This window comes from Salvelinus namaycush, chromosome 1 (genome assembly GCF_016432855.1).
Source record: "Salvelinus namaycush isolate Seneca chromosome 1, SaNama_1.0, whole genome shotgun sequence".
NCBI lineage: Eukaryota > Metazoa > Chordata > Actinopteri > Salmoniformes > Salmonidae > Salvelinus > Salvelinus namaycush.
The window spans coordinates 18,608,040-18,635,959 of NC_052307.1; the positions used below are offsets into that span (position 1 = coordinate 18,608,040).

The 27,920-nt window shown below is 40.8% G+C and overlaps 4 protein-coding genes across 5 annotated transcripts; 2 read left to right on the forward strand and 2 right to left on the reverse strand.

Moving 5' to 3' along the window:
• Positions 1–398: 398 nt before the first annotated feature.
• Positions 399–2,680, reverse strand: hint2 (histidine triad nucleotide binding protein 2). Its single transcript, XM_039004165.1, has 5 exons — positions 2,546–2,680; positions 2,081–2,221; positions 1,828–1,932; positions 1,580–1,652; positions 399–1,465 (listed from the first exon to the last, which is right to left on the reverse strand). The coding sequence occupies exons 1-5, from the start codon at positions 2,630–2,632 to the stop codon at positions 1,374–1,376; spliced, it is 498 nt and encodes a 165-aa protein (XP_038860093.1). The 5' UTR covers positions 2,633–2,680; the 3' UTR covers positions 399–1,373.
• A 527-nt stretch (positions 2,681–3,207) lies between these two features.
• On the forward strand, positions 3,208–5,891 carry mrps30 (mitochondrial ribosomal protein S30). Its single transcript, XM_039004038.1, has 5 exons — positions 3,208–3,835; positions 4,014–4,159; positions 4,319–4,424; positions 5,057–5,233; positions 5,424–5,891. The coding sequence occupies exons 1-5, from the start codon at positions 3,238–3,240 to the stop codon at positions 5,684–5,686; spliced, it is 1,290 nt and encodes a 429-aa protein (XP_038859966.1). The 5' UTR covers positions 3,208–3,237; the 3' UTR covers positions 5,687–5,891.
• A 9,674-nt stretch (positions 5,892–15,565) lies between these two features.
• On the forward strand, positions 15,566–20,055 carry LOC120056202 (complexin-4-like). The gene is made up of 3 exons (XM_039004481.1): positions 15,566–15,630; positions 17,314–17,401; positions 19,291–20,055. The coding sequence occupies exons 1-3, from the start codon at positions 15,566–15,568 to the stop codon at positions 19,516–19,518; spliced, it is 381 nt and encodes a 126-aa protein (XP_038860409.1). The 3' UTR covers positions 19,519–20,055.
• Positions 20,056–20,089: 34 nt separating this feature from the next.
• Positions 20,090–27,453, reverse strand: malt1 (MALT paracaspase 1). Of its 2 annotated transcripts, XM_039004284.1 has the most exons (17): positions 27,094–27,453; positions 26,533–26,699; positions 26,208–26,329; positions 25,561–25,708; positions 25,090–25,274; positions 24,780–24,876; positions 24,574–24,621; positions 23,995–24,018; positions 23,774–23,818; positions 23,391–23,594; positions 22,996–23,173; positions 22,767–22,838; positions 22,528–22,655; positions 22,093–22,242; positions 21,826–21,983; positions 21,295–21,420; positions 20,090–21,015 (listed from the first exon to the last, which is right to left on the reverse strand). In XM_039004284.1, exons 1-17 carry the CDS (start codon positions 27,240–27,242, stop codon positions 20,566–20,568), a joined length of 2,451 nt encoding a protein of 816 aa, XP_038860212.1. In that variant the 5' UTR covers positions 27,243–27,453; the 3' UTR covers positions 20,090–20,565. The 2 variants fall into 2 exon arrangements, with proteins under 2 accessions (XP_038860212.1, XP_038860291.1); XM_039004363.1 differs by lacking the exon at positions 24,574–24,621.
• Positions 27,454–27,920: the final 467 nt, after the last annotated feature.

Sequence of the window (27,920 nt, forward strand, 5' to 3'; positions counted from 1 at the left end):
TGGGGGTTAAATTCTGTATCTTAGGTCAAAGTATCATTCTTATTTCATGTATTGAGGGGTGTTTGTGCGATTTGAGAACTGCAATAGTCTGAACATGGACATGGGGTTTTAGTAAATGCAGGTGAAAGTTCAACCATGCACTCCAGATGATACAGAGTAACCTACAGTATATCCTGGGCACCAAGGTCATTTAGTCATACCAACAGTCACACAACACCTGCCCTCAGTTATATTGCTGCAAAATGTTTCTGGAGATCTGCCAGAAATATTAAGGGGGCTACAATATCAAAATAGCACATAGTAACAACAACATCTAACATATGTGAAATTTCCTATGGAATTGGGCCAGCTTGTGACATCTCCCAAACAGTTGCTTTCATTTTGACAAAATGTAGAAATCATTCACACAACTTCGTTTTATTCCATATTTGTACATACAGGCAAATTGTACACTTACATCAATCAACATATCACATTACACAATAGTTAATTACATAATAGTTAAATAGGATGAAAATATTTAACTTTGGGAAAAAATCAAATAGTCAGACTGAAGAGCTTCATTATATTTGTATGTGACAGAGGTTAAAGGGTTACTGCACTTCCTGTTTTGGTCCTCAATTTAAATTTGGTTCATTATGAAATGCTAGTGGCCATGACTGAATTCAAAACATGAGTTGGTTTCGGGTGTGGTTGTCTCGTGTGTGTTCGCAGGTGGGAAGAGTTAGCCAAATTATTTAGCCAATTAGCTTAAGCCAGCTGGTGTGCAACTGTGGCAAAGTTGGCTCGACTTTGGATAACATATCTCCGGGGATAGTTAGCGACCATCAATAAATTACACAATGTAAATGACAATATTTTCATGTTGCACACCTTTAAGTTCTCATTAAATGCTTTCAATATTTGTATATGAATTTCTACAATTTATAGTTGGTTTGAGGTTAAGTCATTGACATTTGGAGCTATTGGAATTTTAACGTATTGTCCCATGTACATTGTGTAATTTACTGATTGTCCGTAACTAGCCCCATTTGGATATCCATAGTCAACCCAAATTGACCATGGGCATTAAGCTCCTAATTGATGATTACTTCATGGGTGCTGCCAGATGTGGGAATTTGGGCAGGATTGAAACAAACCCAATCTTAATATACATTGTGATTCAATCCTGACCACAAGTGTCACAAAACTATTTTTGGATGAGACGGACTTTATGAACACAATGATCTTATTTACACAATGTAGTCAATTTTGACAGTAGAATAATGTTTCCGACTCATATCGAGTTTTCTAAATGAGAAGTTGTTTTTTTGGGGCAGTTGCTCTTTAAGGTTAACATGAAACTAACCCCTCTAAGGCAGGAAGTCCATATGTTAACCTGGAGGCCAGTTCAGCTGTCTGCCTCCCAGGACGTGGATGTGAAGGTGGTATACAGACTGGGCACCATGCTTCCCATCGTTGATCACTGTGGAAGATAGAAATGCAGTTACATATTTATAACAACTAAATATGTGTCTGTGAAATGCGTGAAGCTCATATGTAGTTTGACACTACTTATTATGGTCATCTTAATACTTACCCACTCTGTAACCTTCGTGCAATGCCTCTTTCTTCGCCACATTTTTTGCAACCACTAGGAGGTGACCTAACAGCTACATAAAATAGCAAAGAGTGTTTTTAAAGTTGAAAGACAATCTGGATTGAGACAAATTTTAGCAGAAGCCAGAGGGGGGAAAAACCAACACAATTCAACGTAATAGGATTCTTTCGTGTGATCAAAATCAGAAAATGACATATAGAGAAAGTAGAGACAAATCAGTAGGATACCTCAGCATCATCATCTTTAACTTCACTGATTTTTGGGATAGGGTCCCTTGGAATAACCAGGAAATGCACAGGAGCTTGTGGACTGATATCTCTGAAAGCTAAACACTGAAGAAAAGGAAAACAACAAAAACATGATAACATTCCAAAATATTGAACATCAATATAATGCCCTTAAACCCTGTGGCTGAATGTTGATCATATATTGTCTACAGTAAAATAAACATATGCATACATGTCTGTGTGCGGTGTATACCTTATCATCTTCATAAATGATATCTGCAGGAATACTTTTGTCAATCACTTTGGAAAAGATAGTTGGCGATCCATATTTCTTCCTTGCTTCTTCAGCAAGACGCACCTCGTCATTCTTTGTGTTTGATGTGCAGAAGTGTCTCTGTGACATGACAAACAATAACAGAGGTTGACAAATTAGCAGGTTGCAATTTTTTTTACATTAACTTAGCTTCTGTATTGATCTTTAGAAGGAGGCGTGTTATTGCAAACACTACAGTGCAGATACTGCAATACTGCGGCACCGTCAATTGCAAAAACGTCCATGAACCATTCTAACAGCCCGAATCTCTTGGTGAGTGGGCACTGCTCCTGTGCCATCTGGAGGACACACCTGTCCATGACAATGACGCTCTCCGACAGTCAACAACACAAAAGTGTTAACTACTAAGATTAAAACAATTAGGTTTATTCTCAGAATAGCTACCTCTTCTCGGCATGCAGGGCGAAAAATGCGTGAATGGGAAACACTTTTCCTGAAGCATTGTGTCGGCAAAAGTTGGCGAAAATTCATAGCTATGAGTGCACTGTGCAAATTCCGTTTGGAGAGTTGCAATCTTACCGGATATGATGTCTGCGCTGCCCCGTGTTCGTCACTAGTTAACACATCCACAAAGTCATGAACCTCGCCTATTTCTACAATTTCTCTTTTTAAAATCAGATGTTAAATCTAAGCCTAACCTTAACTATAACATTAACTATACTGCTAAAATTATGCCTAATCTTAAATTAAAAAGCTAATTTTTGTTTTAATAAATTTTTACGACATAACCAATTTTTACTTTATGGCTATGTTATCTAGTGTGAACCCTCTCCCGATGAAAAAGTTGTATTCATCAATCAAAACGTTCTCTTGTGTTTCAAAACGATTACAATTTCAAAAGTTTGCCTCTCATGATTGGTGTAAGATGCTGTAAACATAATATTTTCGATTAAAATAACCATTCCATTAATAGCATACACATTCCGAAAACAACACTAGAGAATGAGTGGCCCAGAAATGTTTTTCGCTCGAGCAGTATTTATTTTTACCCTCCACGTGGTGGCGATATTCTGCATTTAACCAGTTTGCACGAGACGCACGAGAAGAAGAACTCGCTCTCGTCATCAGCGACAAACATGGCGGCGCGCACTTGCTTGCCCTTCCAGTCATTACTTCATAAAAATGGACATGTGTTTAGAAGCGACCGGATCGTTCATACAAAGACAGCAATTCAGGAGCCTGTATACCCTCCCATTGTACCTTCGCTGACCGCTAAAAGTAAGTCTGCAAAAGGACGTCAGATTGCAGAACATCTTGACAAAGTACGTGCCGCCGATGTGCAGGAAAAACTAACATTCCTCACACGAGTTCAGCGAAAGAAATATGTGTTGTGTCCGCAAACCTTTGCTCTTAATGCTGATAAATGGTATCAGCACTTCACAAAGACTGCATACCTACCTGGCTTACCTGAGAAGTTCATTGTTGAAGAGACCAAGGAGGAATCAGTACCTGACACTCAGAATGCGTCATCCACCATTGACGAAACTACATTTGCTGACATCCGTTCCCATGTCTGCCATTCAATTTTACAAGAGAACTGGTACATGAAGAAACGTCAACCGTTCTTGCAAAGGGAACAAGAACATTATGTGGCACCTTTTCTGAGAAACCTGGTATCTGGACTCACACACACTATGGCCAAACACAACCCTGTACTCCAGCTGTCAAGTTTAGGTAAACCATTAATTTGTTCATTTATTCATAATCACTCCTTGATTCCACCCTCAGTCCAAGGCATGATGTGTAAGCATTAAAAAGTCATCAGTGGCACTAACTCATATGTAAGGGGAAGTTGTGATTATGTCAGTCTCTGCTATGCAAAAGACTGTCTCTTACATCACTTTCTGTTTAGATCTTGACCCTCAGGTTAACTTCTACTGGATGAGAGGGCAGAGGACCATTCCAAGGGGACATCGGGGTGGCCGCGTCGAGCCAATCAGATTTCAGATTGATGATAAGCCACACAGTCAGATAAGGATACCTCAACAACTTCCACAGGTACTACATAGTCACCAGCAGATTGGAAAGGGCTAATGTGATGCTCCATTAGCTGTTACAAAACATTGATGTGAAGCTGGGATTTGGCCAAATGTTTTTTTTAGACCTACATTTGAGTGCAAGTAGTTTCCAAATAAATCTCCACTGACCCTCTTCCAGTTTGTCCCCCTTGAGGTGGTGATGTCTGCCGAAGTCCCAGAGATAAAGTTTGCCCCAGACCTGCTTCCTATGTTCAGGAGACAGTATGAGAACAATATCTTCACAGGTAATAATGGAGTAGATCAGGGTTCCCCAACTGGTGGCCCGGGGGATAAATTCGGCCCGCAAGTTATTTTTATTTGGCCAACAAAATTTTCAGTGCAATTTTGTTTTTGTGCTTTTTACTTTTTTATTGTTGGACATAAGACTGTAAAAACACCAGCAAATCAACTCCAAGTGTTTTTAATTTTGGAAATCAAAAGTGTTCCCACGTGTAATGGAGAGATGTGATCAAATACAAATGTAAGCAAGGTTTGAAATTGTTCTAGTCCAATATTATCTGTTTGGGCTTCTTGCGGTCAATTTGCAGTCTACAAATGAATTTTAAATTATGTTCTGGCACCCTGACCATCCACTCAAGAAAAAAAATCGTCCCCCAGATGAATCTAGTTGATGATCCCTGGAGTAGGCTTTGGATGTAAAATTGTCACACGGTGTTGGTTGTTAATTTAGTAATATTGATCAAAGTATTTGTGCCTGCCTGGCTGCCGGTCTGTTTCAGCCTCAGCCATTTACTTTGTCATAGTCATAGGTGGTGCATCAACCAACTGCAATTCGTCCACTAGTGGTGGTAGTGTCAAAGTATTCTGTGTGGGTGTATATTTCAACATAATTATTTTATCGTCTTTACTTTCCCAGGAGCCAAGCTTCATGATCCAGGCTGTTACGGCCACACCCAGTTCCACCTGGTCCCTGACAGGTACCGCAGGGACAAAATGGCCAAACGGAATCTGACTGACCAGATCGAGGTCTACCTGAGAGCCAATGGCATTGCCAGTCTATTTGCATGGACAGGAGCACAGGCCATGTATCAAGGTGTCTAGTCATAACTTGAATATCAGATGTTATTCTCCTTACCTACCTGAGAATAATCAGTAGTTTAAAAAAAAAAAATTTTACCATTCAACTTTTCTCTCTGCCTGCTCTTGAATTAATATATTCTTAATAGTTGTGAATAACACCATTTGTTAAAGCACATTTGTAATCTTGAACAAAACATCACCAGGTTTCTGGAGCCATGAGGACGTGACCAGGCCTTTTGTGTCCCAGGCTGTGATCACCGACGGCCAGTACTTCTCCTTCTTCTGCTACCAGCTCAACACCCTGGGCCTGTCCATGGAGACGGCCGCTGGGAACCCCAGGAAGAACGTGTGCTGGGGGACAGACAGCATGCGTCTGTATGAGGGGGTGAAGGATGGGGCTGTGGTGGGGCTGGACGACAGGGTCCTCAAGCTCCTTGTCCAGTTCCTACTGAACAGGTCAGGTTGACATGGAGAGTTTAGTGTTTGTGGGAGAAAGGAAGTGTTTTTGTTGAAGTGTTTCCATCTGTATTCAACATTGGCCAATATCAACTTAAGGACACAACTGAACATGCATGCATACATACATACAGTACATCGCTGGTATAATCTGGCAGAATGTATTCATGTAGAATGGAATAAAAATAAATATTAAAAGAATGGACACCGTTGCATACAGGTCAGTGGGTTGTTTTTCAGCTGTGTGTATGGAATTAAATGAATGCGCAGTCCAATGTTTTCAAACTGGTTGTTCTGCTGTTCGTCACTACGTGGTGCTTAGTCAGTGGGAAAACGGCACAACAATTCTTTAGGCACACTGACAAAGCTGATCTATCATTAGATTTGTATTTACCATCCACATACAACAGGAAAGTTATATCTGAGTTGAAACAAAAACATGAGTTATAGGCACACTGCTTTAACATTTACAGATATTGTCAAATAATCAGGCATCATATGGGGACTTCAAGGGATTCATTGTCAGCAAAGCAGAGAATTTACCTGTTTATGAAAGTATAAGGAGCAGCACACAAACTAATTTGTGTAAATGTTAAGTGCAGTTGAAGATGGACAGGCTAGAAAAGTGCAAGAAGTCTTGTCAAACAAGAAGACGTTTGTATTTCTGTTTAACCACAGACACACATATCCTGTTAGGCAACAGAAAGCCTCTCAAGCTGTCACCAACCGAACCAAAAACACTGCTCAGATATCACTGCTATTTTCGCAACCTCATAGGTACCGGTAGTATGATGGTGAATGAAACATGGACAAATACAAATGGAACATTTCTGTAAAAATGCAGAAAAAGTATTGTCCATGAACATAATTGTTGTTCCAAAAAGTAACATATTTTACTAAGATGTCTCAGTATATCCAACAACTTATGACACAACACACTGTACCTGCCAAATTGAAATCTATTTCCGCCTCCTTGTCCACACCACTAAAGACGCATGAGTAATTCCCAAGGGTATCTCCATTAATACTGAACCTGTAAAAGAAGATATAATCATTGCTAATATAATCATAGCTTAATTTCCACATGTCTAAGGAAAATATGTCTAAAATATAAGGATGTTTTGTCAGTCTAAGAAACATTCACTGTCAAATTTCAATTAGCCACATCATTAGATGTTGGAAAAGCATGGGTTCTGGCCTCTGGCAATGGGATAGGATTGGTTACAGTCTGACAAACAGGTGATTGCTGGTAGTCATGTAACCCACCATTCTGGGAAACAATATAGCACAGGCAAAGTGCATCATTTTAACTCCTCCAGTAGTGAAATATTACCAAAGCATATTTGCATACGGTAATACATAATGCCTAATTTGGAAATTTCTCCTAAACTCTATGAATATCAATTATAATAGACCATGGTGTACATACATTTGCATAAAAAGTTGACAGTGACATTTCTGGTTTACAGTCTCTAAACCTGATGGAACAATAAATACATACTTACACTCTTTTTAGATGGTATTGTTCATTCTCCAAAAGTATAGTAAGCCGAGTGTTAACAATTTCACTTCCATCTTTTCTCCAATACCCAGTAATGTTTGGTAATTTATTTGGATTACCGGTCCATGTACAGTTGAAGTCGGACTCGTTTTTCAACCACTCCACAGATTTCTTGTTAACAAACTATAGTTTTGGCAAGTCGGTTAGGACATCTACTTTGTGCATGACACAAGTAATTTTTCCAACAATTGTTTACAGACAGATTATTTCACTTCTAATTCACTGTATCACAATTCCAGTGGGTCAAAAGTTTACATACACTAAGTTGACTGTGCCTTTAAACAACTTGGAAAATTCCAGAAAATGATGTCATGGCTTTAGAAGCTTCTGATGGGCTAATTGACATAATTTGACTCAATTGGAGGTGTACCTGTGGATGTATTTCAAGGTCTACCTTCAAACTCAGTGCCTCTTTGCTTGACATGGGAAACTCAAAAGAAAAGTCTGGTTCATCCTTGGGAGCAATTTCCAAACGCCTGAAGGTACCACGTTCATATGTACAAACAATAGTACGCAAGTATAAACACCATGGGACCACGCAGCCGTCATACCGTTCAGGAAGGAGACGCGTTCTGTCTCCTAGAGATGAATGTACTTTGGTGTGAAAAGTGCAAATCAATCCCAGAACAACAGCAAAGGACCTTATGAAGATGCTGGAGGAAACAGGTACAAAAGTATCTATATCCACAGTAAAAGTCCTATATCGACATAACCTGAAAGGCTGCTCAGCAAGGAAGAAGCCACTGCTCCAAAACCGCCATAAAAAAGCCAGACTACGGTTTGCAACTGCACGTGAGGACAAAGATCATACTATTTGGATAAATGTCCTCTAGTCTGATGAAACAAAAATATAACTGTTTGGCCATAATGACCATCGTTATGTTTGGAGGAGTAAGGGGGATGCTTGCAAGCCGAAGAACACCATCCCAACGTGAAGCACAGGGGTGGCAGAATCATGTTGTGAGGGTGCTTTGCTGCCGGAGGGACTAACACACTTCACAAAATACACTGCTCAAAAAAATAAAGGGAACACTTAAACAACACAATGTAACTCCAAGTCAATCACACTTCTGTGAAATCAAACTGTCCACTTAGGAAGCAACACTGATTGACAATAAATTTCACATGCTGTTGTGCAAATGGAATAGACAACAGGTGGAAATTATAGGCAATTAGCAAGACACCCCCAATAAAGGAGTGATTCTGCAGGTGGTGACCACAGACCACTTCTCAGTTCCTATGCTTCCTGGCTGATGTTTTGGTCACTTTTGAATGCTGGCGGTGCTCTCACTCTAGTGGTAGCATGAGACGGAGTCTACAACCCACACAAGTGGCTCAGGTAGTGCAGCTCATCCAGGATGGCACATCAATGCGAGCTGTGGCAAGAAGGTTTGCTGTGTCTGTCAGCGTAGTGTCCAGAGCATGGAGGCACTACCAGGAGACAGGCCAGTACATCAGGAGACGTGGAGGAGGCCGTAGGAGGGCAACAACCCAGCAGCAGGACCGCTACCTCCGCCTTTGAGCAGGAGGAGCACTGCCAGAGCCCTGCAAAATGACCTCCACCTATAATTTCCACCTTTTGTCTATTCCATTTGCACAACAGCATGTGAAATTTATTGTCAATCAGTGTTGCTTCCTAAGTGGACAGTTTGATTTCACAGAAGTGTGATTGACTTGGAGTTACATTGTGTTGTTTAAGTGTTCCCTTTATTTTTTTGAGCAGTGTAGTTGGCATCATGAGGAAGGGAAATTATGTGGAATATATTGAGCAACATCTCAAGACATCAGTCAGGAAGTTAAAACCTCTACCACTTCTCTCTCCCGGATCCGGGATCCTCCTCATCAAAAAAGCTGACTAGCATAGCCTAGCCTAACGGGACAGGGATATCATATAATATAATTTTAATGAAATCACAAGTCCAATACAGCAAATGAAAGATAAACAGCTTGTGAATCCAGCCATCATTTCCGATTTTTAAAATGTTTTACAGCGAAAACACAATATGTATTTCTATTAGCTAACCACAATAGCCAAAGACTCAACCGCATATTTTCACCATGTTTCTACCGCATAGGTAGCTATCACAAAACCGACCAAATAGAGATAAAATTAGTCACTAACCAAGAAACAACTTCATCAGATGACAGTCTTATAACATGTTATACAATACATTTATGTTTTGTTCGAAAATTTGCATATTTGAGGTATAAATCATAGTTTTACATTGCAGCTACCATCAAAAATATCACCAAAGCAGCCAGGATAATTACAGAGAGCAACGTGAAATACCTAAATACTCATCATAAAACATTTATGAAAAATACATGGTGTACAGCAAATGAAAGATAAACATCTTGTGAATCCAGCCAATATTTCCGATTTTTAAGTGTTTTACAGCGAAAACACAATATAGAATTATATTAGCTTACCACAATAGCCAAACACACAAACGCATTTATTCACCGCAAAAGGTAGCTTTCGCAAAAACCAGCAAAAGATATAAAATTAATCACTAACCTTGAACAAATTCATCAGATGACAGTCTTATAACATCATGTTATACAATACAATTGTTTTGTTCGAAAATGTGCATATTTAGAGATACAAATCCTGATTATACATTGTGAATACGTAGCATCGATTCACCAGAATCTCCAGAGATATTTTGGACACTCACCTAATCTGACCAAAGAACTCATCATAAACTTTACATAAAAATACTTGTTGTATGGCAAATGAAAGGTACACTGGTTCTTAATGCAACCGCTGTGTTAGATTTTTTAAAATAACTTTACCATAACATACAGCTTGCGTTATTGCGAGACAGCGCTCACCAAAACGACGGAGAATAGGACTCAACATTTTACACAGAAATACGAAATAACATCATAAATGTTTTCTTACTTTTTTTGAGCTTCCATCAGAATGTTGTACAAGGAGTCCTTGGTCCAGAATAAATCGTTGTTTGGTTTTAGAATGTCCATTTCTTCTGTCGAATTAGCAACCTTAGCTAGCCATGTGGCGCGAACATGCCCATCAACTCTTGGCGCAAAGAACGGAAAATTCCAAAAGTCCCAATAAACGTTGAATAAACTGATAAAACTCATTTGAAAAAACCTACTTTATGATGTTATTATCACATGTATCAAATAAAATCAGAGCCGGAGATATTCGCCGTGTATACGTAACGCTTTTCAGAAGCCAATGTCGAGCTCCGCGGCGCGCCTTGGTAGACAAAGAAAATTCCTGACCTGCCACTCCAAAAGCTCTTGTTCGGCCTCAGATCAAGCTAGACACCCCATTCCACCTTCCACTGCCTGTTGACATCTAGTGGAAGGCGTATGAAGTGCATGCATATCGATAAATATAAGGCAATTGAATAGGCAGGCCCTGAAACAGAGCCTCGTTTTCAGATTTTTCACTTCCTACATGGAAGTTTGCTGCAAAATTAGTTCTGTTTTACTCACAGACATAATTCAAACAGTTTTAGAAACTTCTGGGTGTTTTCTATCCAGTAGTAATAATAATATGCATATTGTATGATCTAGAAAAGAGTACGAGGCCGTTTCATTTGGGAACGATTTTTTCCAAAGTGAAAACAGCGCCCCCCTATTGACAAGAATTAAAGCTTGGTCGCAAATGGGTCTTCCAAATGGACAATGACCCCAAGCATACTTCCAAAGTTGTGGCAAAATGGTTTAAGGACAACAAAGTCAAGGTATTGGAGTGGCCATCACAAAGCCCTGAGCTCAAGAAAGGGCTTAGAAAATGTGTGGGCAGAACTGAAAAAGCGTGTGCGAGCAAGGAAGCCTACAAACCTGACTTAGTTACACCAGCTCTGTCAGGAGGAATGGGCCAAAATCCACCCAACTTATTGTGGGAAGCTGATGGAAGGCTACCCAAAATGTTTGACCCAAGTTAAAGAATTTAAAGGCAATGCTACCAAATACTAATTGAGTGTATGTAAACTTCTGACCCACTGGGAATGTGATGAAAGAAATAAAAGCTGAAATAAATCATCCTCTCTACTATTATTCTGACACTTCACATTCTTAAAATAAAGTGGTGATCCTGACTGACCTGAAACAGTTTTTTTTTTACTAGGATTAAATGTCAGGAATTGTGAAAAACTGAGTTTAAATGTATTTGGCTAAGGTGTATGTAAACTTCCGACTTCAACTGTACATGCTTGCTCTAAATCGATGGGTTTCAAGATTTCAACTTTTTCAACCAGACTGTCACCTGTATTATAAATAGATTTTTACTGCACATGTAGGCTAGACAATGTCATCTTTAATTTAATGAACCAACCTAAACTATACACAAAACATTCAGATGAGCATATACCAGAATTTCAGACAAAATTAAATACAAACATTTTCTAAAGTAGCACAAGATGACTGAGTGAAGAATGGAATACAAATGTGACACTACATTATTATGAACACAAACTAGTGGCTCAAATAAGAACTAATAGTTACCTTTCAGGACTGCACTCTTAAAGACTGTTGTGACTGGATCCTTCAAAACCAAGGAAGGATTTGTTTCAGCTATAAGAGAAATTAACATAAACATTGTTGCTTGCTTTTTACAAGCTACATAAAGTATGTTTATAATAATATACTAATGGTGATATTTAGGGTGAATTAACGTGCCAGTGTCAAATAATCTTTAAATTCCCACAGAGTAATATCATCAGATCACATGCAGTCCATATTCAGAGCATAAAGTATCTAGCTGTTGAATTTCTATTGATATAATGGAGACAACAGCATTTTAACTGAATCCACATTTGAATCAATCAGCACATCCACATAGTTCATAGTTTTTCAAAGCTCAGTAGTCTAACCACTACACCTGACATTGAAGCAGTTAACTGCTACAAATGGTAGGCCATGTACAGTAATAGTCATGTAAAGCACATGGTGCTTGCAGTACCCACTTCAAAGCCATTGCCAGCAGCACATCACTACAAGTGGCTCAGTAATGGAAAATTACCTCTCCTGTGATGCAGTATCAAAGCAAACAACAGACCCAGTCATTGGGTCCAACGTAATACATAACAGTGTAGGATTAAAGACATCTTGAATACACCACATCAATGCAGTTACTGTGCAAATCAAATGCACCTTTGCTGATGTACTGATACAGCCAAGACACACAGCCACAATGTTTCCACTGGCTAAGGTCACATCACAACCGTCCAAGCAGAAAGACCTAAAAAGCTGATACATATAAAATTCAGATTATTATTTATTTGTATAGATGCCTCTCCAGAAGAAAGGAAGCAGGATCAGGATGAGTTGAAGGGAAGGAACCGAGTGAGAAAACATGGTTGTTTTAGTCAGTCAGCTAGTCCCTTAAAATCTGCTGCATAGAGCTCTTCTCTCTCTCATCAGTTTCCTGCTACTAACTCTCTCTCTTATCGGTTTCCTGCTACTCTCATCAGTTTCCTGCTACTCTCTCTCTCATCAGCGTCCTGCTACTCTCTCTCTCATCAGTTTCCTGCTACTCTCTCTCTCGCTCATCAGTTTCCTGCTACTCTCTCTCTCATCAGCTTCATGCTACTCTCTCTCTCTCATCAGCTTCCTGCTACACTCTCTCATCAGCTTCCTGTTACTCTCTCTCTCATCAGCTTCCTGCTACTCTCTCTCTCATCAACTTCCTGTTACTCTCTGTCTCTCATCAGCTTCCTGCTATTCTCTCACTCTATGGGCCCCCCTTCCCTCCCCTCCTTGTTCTTCCCCTCGGCATCACCGTACTGCCTCCTCTGCCTACTGGTGCAGCCGTCTTCATCGACCTGGCCAAGGCTTTCGACTCTGTCAATCACCATATTCTTATCGGCAGACTCAGTAGCCTCGGTTTTTCTAATGACTGCCTTGCCTGGTTCACCAACTACTTTGCAGACAGAGTTCAGTGTGTCAAATCGGAGGGCATGTTGTCCGGTCCTCTGGCAGTCTCTATGGGGGTACCACAGGGTTCAATTCTCGGGCCGACTCTTTTCTCTGTATATATCAATGATGTTGCTTTTGCTGCGGGTGATTCCCTGATCCACCTCTACGCAGACGACACCATTCTATATACTTCTGGCCCTTCCTTGGACACTGTGCTATCTAACCTCCAAACGAGCTTCAATGCCATACAACACTCCTTCCGTGGCCTCCAACTGCTCTTAAACGCTAGTAAAACCAAATGCATGCTTTTCAACCGTTCGCTGCCTGCAACCGCAAGCCCGACTAGCATCACCACCCTGGACGGTTCCGACCTAGAATATGTGGACATCTATAAGTACCTAGGTGTCTGGCTAGACTGAAAACTCTCCTTCCAGACTCATATCAAACATCTCCAATCCAAAATCAAATCTAGTCGGCTTTCTATTTCGCAACAAAGCCTCCTTCACTCACGCCGCCAAACTTACCCTAGTAAAACTGACTATCCTACCGATCCTCGACTTCGGCGATGTCATCTACAAAATAGCTTCCAATACTCTACTCAGCAAACTGGATGCAGTTTATCACAGTGCCATCCGTTTTGTTACTAAAGCACCTTATACGACCCACCACTGCGACCTGTATGCCCTAGTCGGCTGGCCCTCGCTACATGTTCGTCGTCAGACCCACTGGCTCCAAGTCATCTACAAGGCTATGCTAGGTAAAGTGCCGCCTTATCTCAGTTCACTGGTCACGATGGCTACACCCACCCGTAGCACGCGCTCCAGCAGGTGTATCTCACTGATCATCGCTAAAGCCAAAACCTCATTTGGACGCCTTTCCTTCCAGTTCTCTGCTGCCTGCGACTGGAACGAATTGCAAAAATCTCTGAAGTTGGAGACTTTTATCTCCCTCAAAAACTTTAAACATCTGCTATCAGAGCAGCTAACCGATCGCTGCAGCTGTACATAGTCCATCGGTATATAGCCCACCCAATTTACCTACCTCACCCCCCATACTGCTTTTATTTATTTACTTTTCTGCTCTTTTGCACACCAGTATCTCTACTTGCACATGATCATCTGATGATTTATCACTCCAGTGTTAATCTGCTAAATTGTCATTATTCGATTTATTGCCTACCTCCTCATGCCTTTTGCACACATTGTATATAGATTCTCTTTTTTTCTACCATGTTATTGACTTGTTTATTGTTTACTCCATGTGTAACTCTGTGTTGTTGTCTGTTCACACTGCTATGCTTTATCTTGGCCAGGTCGCAGTTGCAAATGAGAACTTGTTCTCAACTAGCCTACCTGGTTAAATAAAGGTGAAATAAAAAATAAAATAAACTGGTGTTCCTTTATTATTCATACAGACACAGACCCAGGGAACAGACAGTCCTGTCCCATTGTGCAACAGCAACCCTGTAATGGAAGGTGCAAACAAAGTACAGTACAGTGAGTATCATATGACAACCCCTATACTACAGTACAAACATTTGGTTGAAAAATGACTTGGGGTGGGAGGGAAGGTAAATAGATACACAAGTCATGTGAGATGTGATGTAGGACAGCTATAGGTCACATGGTATGCCTGTCATCTTGGAGATCATTGTTCAAAGTCTGTGTCCATTATTTCCCAAAATGATACGTGCAATATCACATTTATACCGTGAACATCGCCTGTGTTAATATTGGCAACGTTTGAAATTACTTCTGTATTCACAATTTTGATGTCCTAATGAAATGTATATGTTTCAAGTTGTTTACTTTGGACAAGACAGTATAGTTTCATTAACTGAGTGCAGACTTAGCGATTTACTCAATGGTATAGTATACAGATTGCACCCTCAGTCTGGGACATCTAGTGGGACTCAGGATATGGTTGGTGATATAAAGGGATTAAGGTCAAACTCACACAAGCAGCATGACACGGATTAGGCCTAGTGAGTAGTGCTCTGCCCTGTCTTTAGTGGAATATACCACTATACCAGTCTACACCACAATGTTACCCATCTCAAAAGCAGTCCCTGTGAACTTTACTTTTATTACTTTTATTAAATGTTTTAATTTAAATAATCTGTCCCCAAAAGGATTAATCCAGATCATGGCGTTGGCAGGAATGACTCTGATTATGAGGGCTTATGTAGTCAGCCGGCCCATCAGGGATCAGTCGTGCCCTTCACATTGCCATCCCTCAGTCGAAGGCTGGGACTCAGTGACCAAAACTTGAGGACAGAAAAAACAAGTGTTGCCTGCAAATCCCCTTGTAGGATATTCACACAGTTGAAGCTGATGGTAAGTAGTGGAGCAGTTTGGTGAAGAGCTACAGTAGTAGAGCACTGTCCAGTCCAGCTCTCTCCTACAGTGGACTACCAGAGGAAACATTGTCTCCATGGCCACCGAGGGGATGTCTAGAGAGGAGGCAGAGGAGTACCAGAAACAGCTGGTGGAGGAAAAGTAAGTCACTACTAGAGTTGCCATCAATTTTCTGTTAATTACCTAAATTACTGAATATTCTGGTAACTTCGGTAAATTACCGGTAGCTTTGCAACCCTAGAAAGGAATGCTTTAGGGTTGGGGTCCATTCCATTTCAATTCAGCAAAATACAATTGAAATTAAATGGAAAATACGTTGACAAATTATGCTCCTGAATCTGACCCCAACCTCAAGTTCTTCCACATCGATTACAAACCATTTCTGTATTGACCTCGCTTTGTGCACAGGGGCATTGTCATTCTGAAACAGGAAAGGGCCTTCCCCCAAACTGTTGCCACAAAGTTGGAAGCACAGCATCGTCTAGAATGTCATTGCATGATGTAGCGGTAAGATTTCCCTTCACTGGAACTAAGGGGCCTAGCCCGAGCCATGAAAAACAGCCCCAGACCATTATTCCTCCTCCACCAAACTTTACAGTTGGCACTATGCATTGGGGCAGGTAGTGTTCTCCTGGCATCCGCCAAACCCAGATTCGTCTGTCGGACTGCCAGATGGTGAAGCATGATTCATCACTCCAGAGAACGCGTTTCCACTGCTCATCTTAGGCTTGTGTGGCTGCTCTGCCATGGAAACCCTTTTCATGAAGCTCCCGACAAACAGTTATTGTGCTGACATTGCTTCCAGAAGCAGTTTGGAACTCGGTAGTGAGTGTTGCTATAGAGGACAGACGATTTTTACGCTACATGCTTCAGCACTCGGCAGTCCCATTCTGTGAGCTTGTGTGGCCTACCACTTTGCGGCTGAGCCATTGTTGTTCCTACACATTTCCACTTCACAATAACAGCACTTACAGTTGACCGAAGCAGCTCTAGCAGGGCAGAAATTTGACAAACTGACTAGTTGGAAAGGTGGCATCCTATGACGGTGCCACATTGAAAGTCACTGAGCTCTTTAGAAAGGCCATTCTACTGCCAACGTTTGTCTATGGAGATTGCATGGCTATGTGCTCGATTTTATACACCTGTCAGCAACCGGTGTGGCTGAAATAGCTGAATCCACGAATTTGAAGGGGTGTTCACATACTTTTGTATATATAGCGAATGTTTGAATTAGACCATATGTGAAGTATAAAAGCCAAACAGATGTAAGGGAGATACAATGGCAATGAAAAAAACACCTGTAAATGTACCTTGAGTCAAGAGTAATAAAAATAAACATATTTTAACATTTTTGTGAAGAATGTTTTACCACATATTAGGTTCATATCACAAGAGTAAAACTGAAAGCAGACTACCACCATGCAGTCCTAGATTACATCACATCCAGATTATTTCTGAATAACTTTCTGTCTCCAATTGCTAAAATTGGTAGATTGACAAATGCTGTCATAATCTAGAGATCAACACAAACAAAAGTATTACTCTGCGGCCCTAGAAACTGAGTCTTCATATTGTATTTGATTTAGAAGTGACACCAGTAACATGTGATTGACTGATATGAAAATGGCAACGCCATTAGGAATTATGATTACACAAATGCCTAGAAACACATTATCTCTGAAAATATAATGCTAACCTTTACACAACCAGTATCCCACAGTGAAAATACAATGCCTTTTAACCATTTTGGATATTCTAATCAACAATATATTAAAATGTTTTTATAGTTTTGATAACATGGTTTCTGTTCTTGTCTGAAAACAGGATGGAGAGAGATTCAGAGTTCTTGGTAAAGAAAGCTGAGAGGGCTACATTGAGAACGTGCTTAAGAGACAAATACAGACTACCAAAGGTAAGACAGTCTCATCTCATTCTCATGTCATATGAAACAAGATGAGAAATTATTTAGATACAAATGCCCTCAATAATAAAAAACTATACTGAACAAAATTATAAAACGCAACATGCAACAATTTCAAAGATTTTACTGAGTTACAGTTCATATAAGGAAATCAGTCAATAAAAATAAATTAGGCTCTAATCTATGGATTTCACATAACTGGAAATACAGATATACATCTGTTGGTCCCTGATACCTTTAAAGGTATCAGAAAACCAGTCCGTATCTGGTGTGACCACCATTTGCCTCGTGCGGCGCGACACGTCTCCTTCGCATAGAGTTGATCAGGCTGTTGATTGTGGCCTGTGGAATGTTGTCCCACTTCTCTTCAATGGCTGTGCAAAGTTGCTGGATATTGGTGGGAACTGGAACAAGCTGTCGCACACGTCAATCCAGAGCATCCCATACATGCTCAATGGGTGACATGTCTGGTGAGTATGCAGGCCGTGGAAGAACTGGGACCGTTTCAGCCTCCAAGAATTTTGTACAGATCCTTGCGACATGGGGGTGTGCATTATTATGCTGAAACATGAGATGATAGCGGCGGATGACTGGCACAACAATGGGCCCCAGGATCTCGTCACAGTATCTCTGTACATTCAAATTGCCATCAATAAAATGCAATTGTGTTCGTTGTCTGTAGTTTATGCCTGCCCATACCATAACCCCGCCACCACCATGGGGTACTCAGTTCATTTGAAACCCGGGATTCAACCATGAAGAGCACACTTCTCCAGCATGCCAGTGGCCATCGAATGTGAGTATTTGCCCACTGAAGTCAGTTACCGGAGGCCGAACTGCAGTCAGGTCAAGACCCTGGTGAGGACACCGAGCATGCAGATGAGCATCCCTGCGACGGTTTCTGACAGTTTGTGCAGAATTTCTTCGGTTGGGCAAACCCACAGTTTCATCATCTGTCCAGGTGGCTGGTCTCAGACGATCCCGCAGGTGAAGAAGCCGGATGTGGAGGTCCTGGGCTGGCTTGGTAACATGTGATCTGTGGTTGTGAGGCAAGTTGGATGTACTGCCAATCTCTAAAATGACGTTGGAGGTGGCTTATGGTAAAGAAATTAAGATTCAATTCTCTGACAACAGCTCAGGTGGACATTCCTGCAGTCTGCATGCCAATTGCACGCTGCCTCAAAACTTCAGACATCTGTGGATCTGTGTTGTGGGATGTAAACAAATTTGTGAACAAAATTTGACAGAAATAAGCTTTTTGTGTGTATGGAACATTTCTGGGTTCATTTATTTCAGCTCATGAAACATGGGACAAACACTTGCCTTTATATTTTTGTTCAGTATATAATTTTCCCTTTTCTATGAATAACATAAGGTGATAATCTTACGTATTTTCTCAGAAAATGAGAACACTAACATAAATTAATAACATGATGCAGAGGCTGTGTTGGTCAGTGTCAGAGTGACTCAGTACATGCACGGGAGTCTAAGGCCTGCTAGTCAGATATGCCTAAATACAGTCACAAGATTAAGGCATAAAAAAAAGACTGATCGCAGATATCTCACGTTTGAGCCCAAGACCCAACATGCCCTGTGTTTGTGTGCATGTGTCTGTATGCCATCTGTCTCACAGGATATGCAGGGAGTCTCCCTCTCTTACAGGGTCATAGAGGGTCACATGTGATGCTAAATTAAGCTGTTGTTTGAAGTGTTAGCTGTTGGACATAAATCCCCTCAGTAAAAACAGGACCTATTGTATGCTAAAATATAGTCCAGGAAGAAAAACAATAGAATTTAGACATGATGATATTGAGACAGTACATGGGTATAATACACTCCTACTCAGCCAGTCTGACCTGTGTCTTTCTTGCTGTGTTTAGAGTGAACAGGATGCAAACCTGATGGAGTCGGCAGGAGACGACATCGACGTGCCAGAAGAACTACTCAAAATGGTGGACGAGGACGCCACAGAGGAGGAAGAGAAGGATTCTATCCTGGGCCAGATACAGAACCTACAGAACATGGACATGGACCAGATCAAGGAGAAAGCGTCGGCAACTATGGTTGAGATGAAATCTAAAGCAGAGGAGAAGTGCTGTCTCATGTGATGAGAGAAAACATTGGTTCAGTTGATTTGAGATTAGTTCCTAAGCACCAAGTTTGACCAAGGATATAACTTCCAAGGTTGGACTTCCCTGAAATATCCCAGCTTTCAAGTATTCTAATCTAAACTGTGGACTTGGATTGATCCGAAACACGTATAGTAGACCTTCTACACAAAGTCTAAATTGAACCAGTCTTAGGTTGGCTAATCTGTCAATAGAGGGTTGAAGAGATGACTCTTAAATCGGTCTTTCTCACAAAGCTGTGGGGAAGAGGTCAGGAAAAACATCCCAGGGCTGGGAGGGAGTAAGAGTATTTTCATTGTTGTAATTAAAAAAAGGTTTTCTGTTCTTTTTATATACAGCAACCTCATGTTTTCTTTGCAAGAAGGTACAATTGGGAGGGGGAAAAAAAACAATGGTATCATGGTTATAAATGCTCTGAATTGCTTCATGTTAAAAAAGACATCCCTCTGAATTTTCGGCCTTTGTAAAACAGTGTATATAACTGGATTTGGTATTTTCGTTTGTAATAAATAGAGACGAATCATAAGAACCCCATGAAAAACAATCCATGTCCAGAACTCTTGTTTATATAGTGAGACAACGCCTCCCTGTGGATGAAGTTATTACAGTTTTATTACATTTAGTAACTGCTCTTAAAGATCATCTATAGAATATGAAAGAGAATGGTTAAGATCGTTTTAGCAAAGCTTAATATTACACATTATATCATCATTATCTAACAAATGGAAAAAGAATCGCAATAAACAACCTTTTCACAGCAGGCTGGATATGTAACCTTTTAAGTACAGCTATACAACTCTGACAGTTATTTCAATTTAAAAATCTAGTCTAAAGTACTAAATACATGTAATCTCCACTAAAGCCAGGCAACTGTATCAAAGAGTTGCCATGGAATAAACTAGGATTTACAGAGTAGACCTACAAAAATCCACCATAGCCTGATCCCAGATCTGATGGCCATAGGAGATAGCAAAACAGCAGAAACAGATCTGGCACCAGCCTACCAATGCCCTAGAGAGGGCCTCATCACTGGTGGTGAAACTGCAGGCTATTAATGAAGACTGTCTGCAGCTCGTTTATGTCATCCGTGGTCTCTATGGGAATGCTAGCTCTGCCAGGGGAGTCACTACTAGTACAGCCATAGCGAGAGAAGCTACAGTTGTCATACAGAGTGGAGCTCACACAACCTGAGCCTCCCACAGCTCCCTGTAAAGGCTCGCACACATCCAGGTAAGGGCTGGAGCAGTGTGGGGAGAGAAGGTCTTGGGGGTGGTGGTGGAGGTGCTCGGCTCTGGGGCTATGGCAGGGGCTGTGGGGCATGGGGCAGGTCTGCAGGCAGCTGTTCCTCCTCATGGTGCGGTACAGGTCTAGTCTGGCGATCAGGGGCTTGCCAATGTTGACGTCAGTGGTCCAGTCCACCAGCTCATCCATGGCCTTGAAAGAGCCCTGTAGACAAACTGTAAACCCCAGCTGATCCTACAGAGGAGAAGACAAGGAGTAGAAGAACATTTTATTAACCTAATATGTTTATACTAGAGCTCTAACGGAGATCAAAACAGTTTTGTCCAAGGTGAGCTCTGCTCTAACATGACACCAGCTACTCCTACAGAGGGGACACAGAGCACACATATGAACAGGAAGGTCGATTTTTTAAAACCTTTTTTCAAGATATCAAACTAAAGGGGTAAAGACAATATAATAATGTCGTAGTAATGTGAGAATGTAGAAAGTGGTGATTATCCTTTGTACACTTACCCTGAGCTTCTGTAGAGAGCTGAGGCGTGTGTACAGGCAGTGCTGGGGAAGACTGCTCGAGAGCAGGTAGATGCCAGTCTCCTCTGGTGTCTCCCTGTTCATCTCTTTGGGGTCAACGTCAAGGTCCTGGACAGAACAACGGAAATGTTTTTGGACAAGACGACCTGCATATGCAAAGTTTTCAGGCAGGTGCTGGAGTCTCAGCATCTTCAGCAGACAGACGCTTTACTATGCTCCTAATGTTGTTTCAGTAAACCCAAAGAAAGACAATCGCTCTCATTGGTATTGAACAGAGCTGAGGAAAACCATAATGACATCAGTGGCATATTGATTTTAAATTCCTTTCCCTATCCTCCTATCCCTTTGGTGTTCACTGATCGGAAAAGCTTGGATGGATTAGCTACACCTTTTCAGATCTGTGGACACAAGGGTTAGGGGACAGGGAACAAATTGTGAGAAACTGGTGACAGGAGCTTGGGGAAAGAAACAAGTTTGCATAATTGAACAAGGCAAAAAACTGTAGCGTCTCACCGGGGAGAAGTTCGTGACGTGAGCCTGGCAGAAGAACATGTCCTCTGGTTTCTTCACGATGTGGGTGTAAATGACCAGCACGTTGGAGAACTCTGCAGCGAAGCCCAGCTTGATCTGAGCCCCACAGTCAAAGTCCAGAGACATACTCTCAGGCAGTTCTAGAATGAAAACAACATTATGTCCACAATAAGTACGTTGATTGCTTCAGCTAAACAATTCAAATTGAAATGTACTGCATTTACTTTCATTGGTTGATCGTGTCCTTACCGTGAGCCTTGGCCCACTGACGGTTGTGAGCCAGGGCCATGTCAGAGCTGTCACCAGGCAGTACAGGGTCAGTCAGAGCCCTCCTCTCTGATAGGCTGCTGCGGATCTCCAGAGCCTGCTTCCCCTTAGTGGCATCGAACTGGCCCATGTCTGGATAACACAAACAACACCATAACAACATTACCTCAGGCTCTCACAGAAGAAATTTGTTAGGCAAGGTATTATTGCCATGATAATCGATGCATGGAAGTATACAGGGTAGGATAGATTTGTTTCTGTACTCCTGTTACTTATTTTGCACGGCACTGCAATAGATCAATACTGTATATTTCATGCTACATTGATTTGTACTCCATGACCACAAATACTATAGATGGGGTGACATTTACTAAAATGATTAGTTCACCAATACATAATTGGTCCATTGCTCCTTACCCTCAGCCACTCTGTCCAGCAACACAGTGATCTTCTCATCCTCCAGAAGACGTTTCTTCAGAAACTTGACGAAGACACCGTTAGTGAATCCACTAGAGCTCAGCTCAAACGCTTCTGCATCTTGGCAGCTGCACAATAGAAGAATGGAACAGAATTGGGGAATATATCATTTAATTTGTTCATACAAAGTTACGAATAGAAGTTTAGACATATATTTGAGTGATCATCAGATTACTTACGTTGCATATCCAAAGACAATGTTAGCTGTGACCCTCAATAGTATGTTTGGGGTTGTATCATCATGAATATTTCTAAAAATAAAAATGTAATAGTTACAGTATTACAACAAACAAGAAATGGTGAGTGGTCTATATCCCATGTTACTAACAGGGAAGGGACATTGAATAGTAGTGAAAAACAAATACATAAAACAAACATGGTTAGCACACTATACTAGTCTTTACCCACCGCTTCCTGCACATATCCAGCAGGAACACATTGAGGCCTGTCTCCTTCTCCTGCATCAGTTTGAGGATGCTCTGCACACACAGGCAGTTGGCTGAGTGATACGGGTTTGGAGCATCCACCGGTACCATGAAGCTGTTGCCATAGTTCTCATAACCATGTCCAGCATAGTACAGCAAACCTAGGAAAAGGTTATAGGAGTGAATTGAACGTGACAGTAAATAGAGCAGTCAATGAAATAAGACTGAAAATAGACTTCACTTTTTAAACTAGTATTTTATTTTTTATGATTCACTATATTTTTGGAAAACCAGATCAAATAAACTAATATTTGACTGATCAAATTCTTCTAGGTCGGTCTCTCATACTCTAATAGGCCATAATAATGAATGGCGTACCATAGACACCCTTGTGAAGTAAGAGCAGAAACTCATCCACGGCGTTGCGCATCTCTGACTCGGTGAGATCCAGCAGCGATACTACCTTGAAGTTGAGCTGGCGCAGGAGGTTGGTGAGATCATACACATCCACCATTGGCGCCTTCAGCTGGGGGTGGTTTCGGTACGAGAGGTTCCCGATTAGCAGGGCCACTTTATCTGTCGCTGTGATGAGAGACAAATACCATCAATGACTACGAGTTGAAATCAGTTGTGGAAAAATTTAACATATTGACCAACACGGAGAAAAAATTGTACAGAATAAATGTTAAGAGGCATTTGATATTCTAGCAGTAATAAAAGGTAACCAAGTACTGGGTGGATTCATTTTTTGTTCTGCTTACCATAAGGTGGTTCTTGATTGCTGTTCAGGATTAGTTCACTGGCACCTACAATCACAACACTATCATTATATTATACAGATATTACACATGGTGGATTGATAAACATTCTCAGGAGATAAACTGCTATATGTAATGTGCAGAAACATCTATAATTGCCGGAAACAATGTCCAATAAACAGTGATAGATCATCTCAGATATACGTTCAATGTGTGTCACTTACCAGCTCCAAAGGCAAAAACATCATCTGTGGGAAAACAATTTTAGAACAATTACTAGAATTTATATTTCCTGTGCTTTCATTTCAACTGAATTAAAGTAAAAAGTGTCACCGATTAGGTGGGGGTCAGTCAGAAGCCAAACGGATCAACATGCCTAATGTTAGCCATTAGTAAATGAGTACCCACTGAAAATATGTCCTGTCTTGAACATTTACAAATATTAATTAAAAAAATTAATACGTGACATCTAAGCTGAATCACTGAAAGCTGTGAATGATTATATAATTGAAATGTAGCGATTTTGAGCGGTAAAGACAATTTTTCAAATTACAGACAATTTCATACTTTCTGTGGGATTGTTATGATTATGATGTGCTCTCAAAAATATAAATCAATCAAATGAACGGGCAAAAATCCAAAGGATGAAAAAACTGCATGCAACACATGGAACCAAACCCTCCTTCTCTATAAAAACAGATTCATTTTGCCATCCCACTGTTTCCAACATGGCCCTGTTTTATTCATGCACATACTGTACATCTCAGATGGCCAAACTAAGAAACGAGGCACTTCAACTATACCTTCAGAACACTCCATTGCCCCTGAAAACTGGACAGATATCCTTGGTCCTTTCATTCAAGAACAAGAGTAAGTAATCATCAAGAACTGTCACCAAATTCAATGTGAGTCATTTTTGCTCATATTGTATACTGATAAACAGACCTTTTGTTGAGGCTAGGATCAATATCATCATTATAGTACTGTAAAATAAAGGACAGTGACATACCCACTAAAACGTCTACTTCATTCGTCCACGTCCTTTCGTTGTTAATACAAATCTCACAGCGATACTTTCCATGATGTTCCAGCAGCAGATACGGAATCTGTTTGAATTAACAAACAAGATCAAGCTATTTGAAAAAAATTCCAACTAACTCTAACTGTTTTCATCTGATTTGTACAACATTCAACAGTATTGTAGAGTTACTGTACTGTAACTACAAAATATACTGTAACAGTGTAACTTTAACAGTATAAAAGTGGAACCTTCTACATAAGCGCTCAAGGATGTTAGCATCCTCCTCTGACCTCCTTACCGTGAGTCTCCTCTTGGAGGCCTCTGGGAAGTGAAGGGGCACCCCGTTCCTGTGCCACTGGTAGCGGGGGATAGGCCTCCCTACCGCCCCACACTCCAGCTGCAGAGAGTCCCCCACCAGCAGTCTCTGGCCCTGGGGCTGGATCACCACCTTCAGCCTGCCCTCCAACGAGTGGGATCCCAACCCTGCATGCAAAACATAAGTTTATTCAATGTGCAGTCGCTCTGGGGGCGAGTTTAGCGAAAGCTTTGGAGGGATAAAAGATGACGTTAGTGCTACAAAGCGTTCAGCAAACTCAAACCCTGTTTTGTCTGTCTTTCACAGAAAGGAGGAACTGACAACATGTAGAAAATGTTAGCCTTATTAAAATGGAAACTGATAGAAATAAAATTCAAAAAATCCCAGGCAGAAGAAAGATATAATAACAATGTTGTCCATGAACTGATTGGGAGGTAAAAGATAGTGTCTCACCATAAGATGTTGCAACATTCAGGACATCCACCTGAGCCCACTGGCTAAACTCAAAGGAGTCTCCACAATTAACCCTGCAGATGTAGAAGCCTGCGTCTGTCAGTTGGACTGGGCTAATCACCAGGTCTGGAGAAGAACTGTTGTGTACCTGTAGAAGTCACAATGTATCAAATCAATTCAAAACACATGAAATATACATCTCTACTTGCACACTCATCTTCTGCACATCTATCACTCCAGTGTTTAATTGCTAAATTGTAATTATTTCGCCACTATGGCCTATTTATTGCCTTACCTCCCTTATCCTACCTCATTTGCACACATTGTATATAGACTTTTTCTATTGTATTATTGACTGTATGTTTGTTAATTCCATGTGTAACTCTCGTGTTGTTGTTTGTGTCGCACTGCTATGCTTTATCTTGGCCAGGTCGCAGTTGTAAATGAGAACTTGTTCTCAACTAGCCTACCTGGTTAAATAAAGGTGAAAAATATATATATCTCATTATGAAGCCACAGCTGTCACAATGTTATCTGGTCAAGATATCAGCAATATGATTATCTGAAAACATGTTTAATGACATGTTTACAACCAATGCATAAACAGTACGGTCTACCTTCAAAACACACCCTAGTAGGCTACCCACCTCCTCCTTGGTTTTGAACCACTGGAATTGAACACCAGCCTTTCCCACAGCATAACAGCTGAGTCGCAGGTTGTGTCCCACTATTATAGCCACAGATTGGGGCTGAATGAGGATCTGGATACCTAAACACAACCATTATGGGAAGAAATTCTCAATAATGATTCAAATATATGTACAATAAATAATCAATACATTTACATACAGGGACCAAAATCAAGAGTCGAGATTAACTTGTCGCCAAAACCATTTATAATCCTGAGCCTTCCCTCCAAGTACCAACCAGATAATAGTCAGCGAACACATCTTCTAAAGATGCTCTGTATACCTGGTGGTTTGACACACTGTAGGGCCTCTGTATGGCCCATGGTTTGTAGTAAGTCTACCAGATGGCCCAGTGTGCACCCTCTGTCTCCCATGAGCCTGAGCAGCACGCGGCTGGGGCTGCCCTCCAGCTCCAACACCTTCAGAGAGCACATCTCCATCTCATCTGAACTGCACAGTGGAGGAAAAGGCAGAATTTATGCACACAGTAATGCACACACTGTCTATGAGACTATTTAATAAGAAAAAATTATATGAACAGCAGAGGCACATAGCTCACAAGTTAGTTCACACTTAGGAAATGAAAAATGCACAGGAATACTGATAACATGTATTATTGTGTTATAACAGTATGTTGACGATAGGGATAACATTTCTACTGTAAAATCAAACAAGTACACTAACATGTATAAAGAATAACCCTTCAGACTAGCCCAACCGGCCACACGATAGCGCTATTATTCCTTTTAGGTCGTTAGGTAATACGGCATCAGGAAGAACTACGCCCTCTAAGGATCTCCGCGCGACCGTCAGACTGGCTGTCCGACTGCTTAATTAGGCTTACCTCACCCTAAAACGCCGGTCATTGCCGACCATCTCCCCGAGTTTACGCCATCCTTTACTGTTGGTTTTATCCAGAACCTCACACAGTTTCCTCATGACAGGTTCTTTCAGAAAATGTAAGTTTAAAGACCGGTCAGATGAATCCGACATCTCAACGAGTTACTGTAGTTCAGTTCAGTCAATTTGAAAAAGTTACTTGCAAAAAGATCTGAATATTTGTGAAATGAAAAATATGTCGTAGTTTAAAATCAGGTGTTCTACACAGAAGAGGTAGATACATGGGCATGGTCGCTGCAGAAGTTTGGGGGATTTCCGAAGATCATTCTGGGGAGGGCCAAAAAGACACACATCTTCAGACGAGTTGGTGTTACTTCCTGAAACAGCTTACAAATAGTGATATACACTCCTACCACTGGGTGGGACTTTCGGTTTAGTTATGGGTCTTCCGTTTTTGCCCCAATACTCTAAACTCGCATCCTTCCTTACCTCCTTGATCACGATATTCTCTGAAGGAGAGAGAGAAATGGAAAGGGGAATACCTAGTCAGTTGTACAACTGAATGGATTCAACTGAAATGTGTCTTCCGCATTTAAACCCTAATTTGGTTGAATAATTCCGAATTAAAACTATTATTATTACTTATAAACTGCCTAAAGGATTCCCACATCTGAAATAAATTATTTGTATTCATCTGTTTGGTTCAACTTTAATTATTTCTAGTCATAGATCATCTCACATTTTTCAATGGTTAGTAATACCAAATATGTTCAATTATACTGACAAGATAGTCGAGTGACCACTCTATCAATAAAAATACATGTCCTCAAA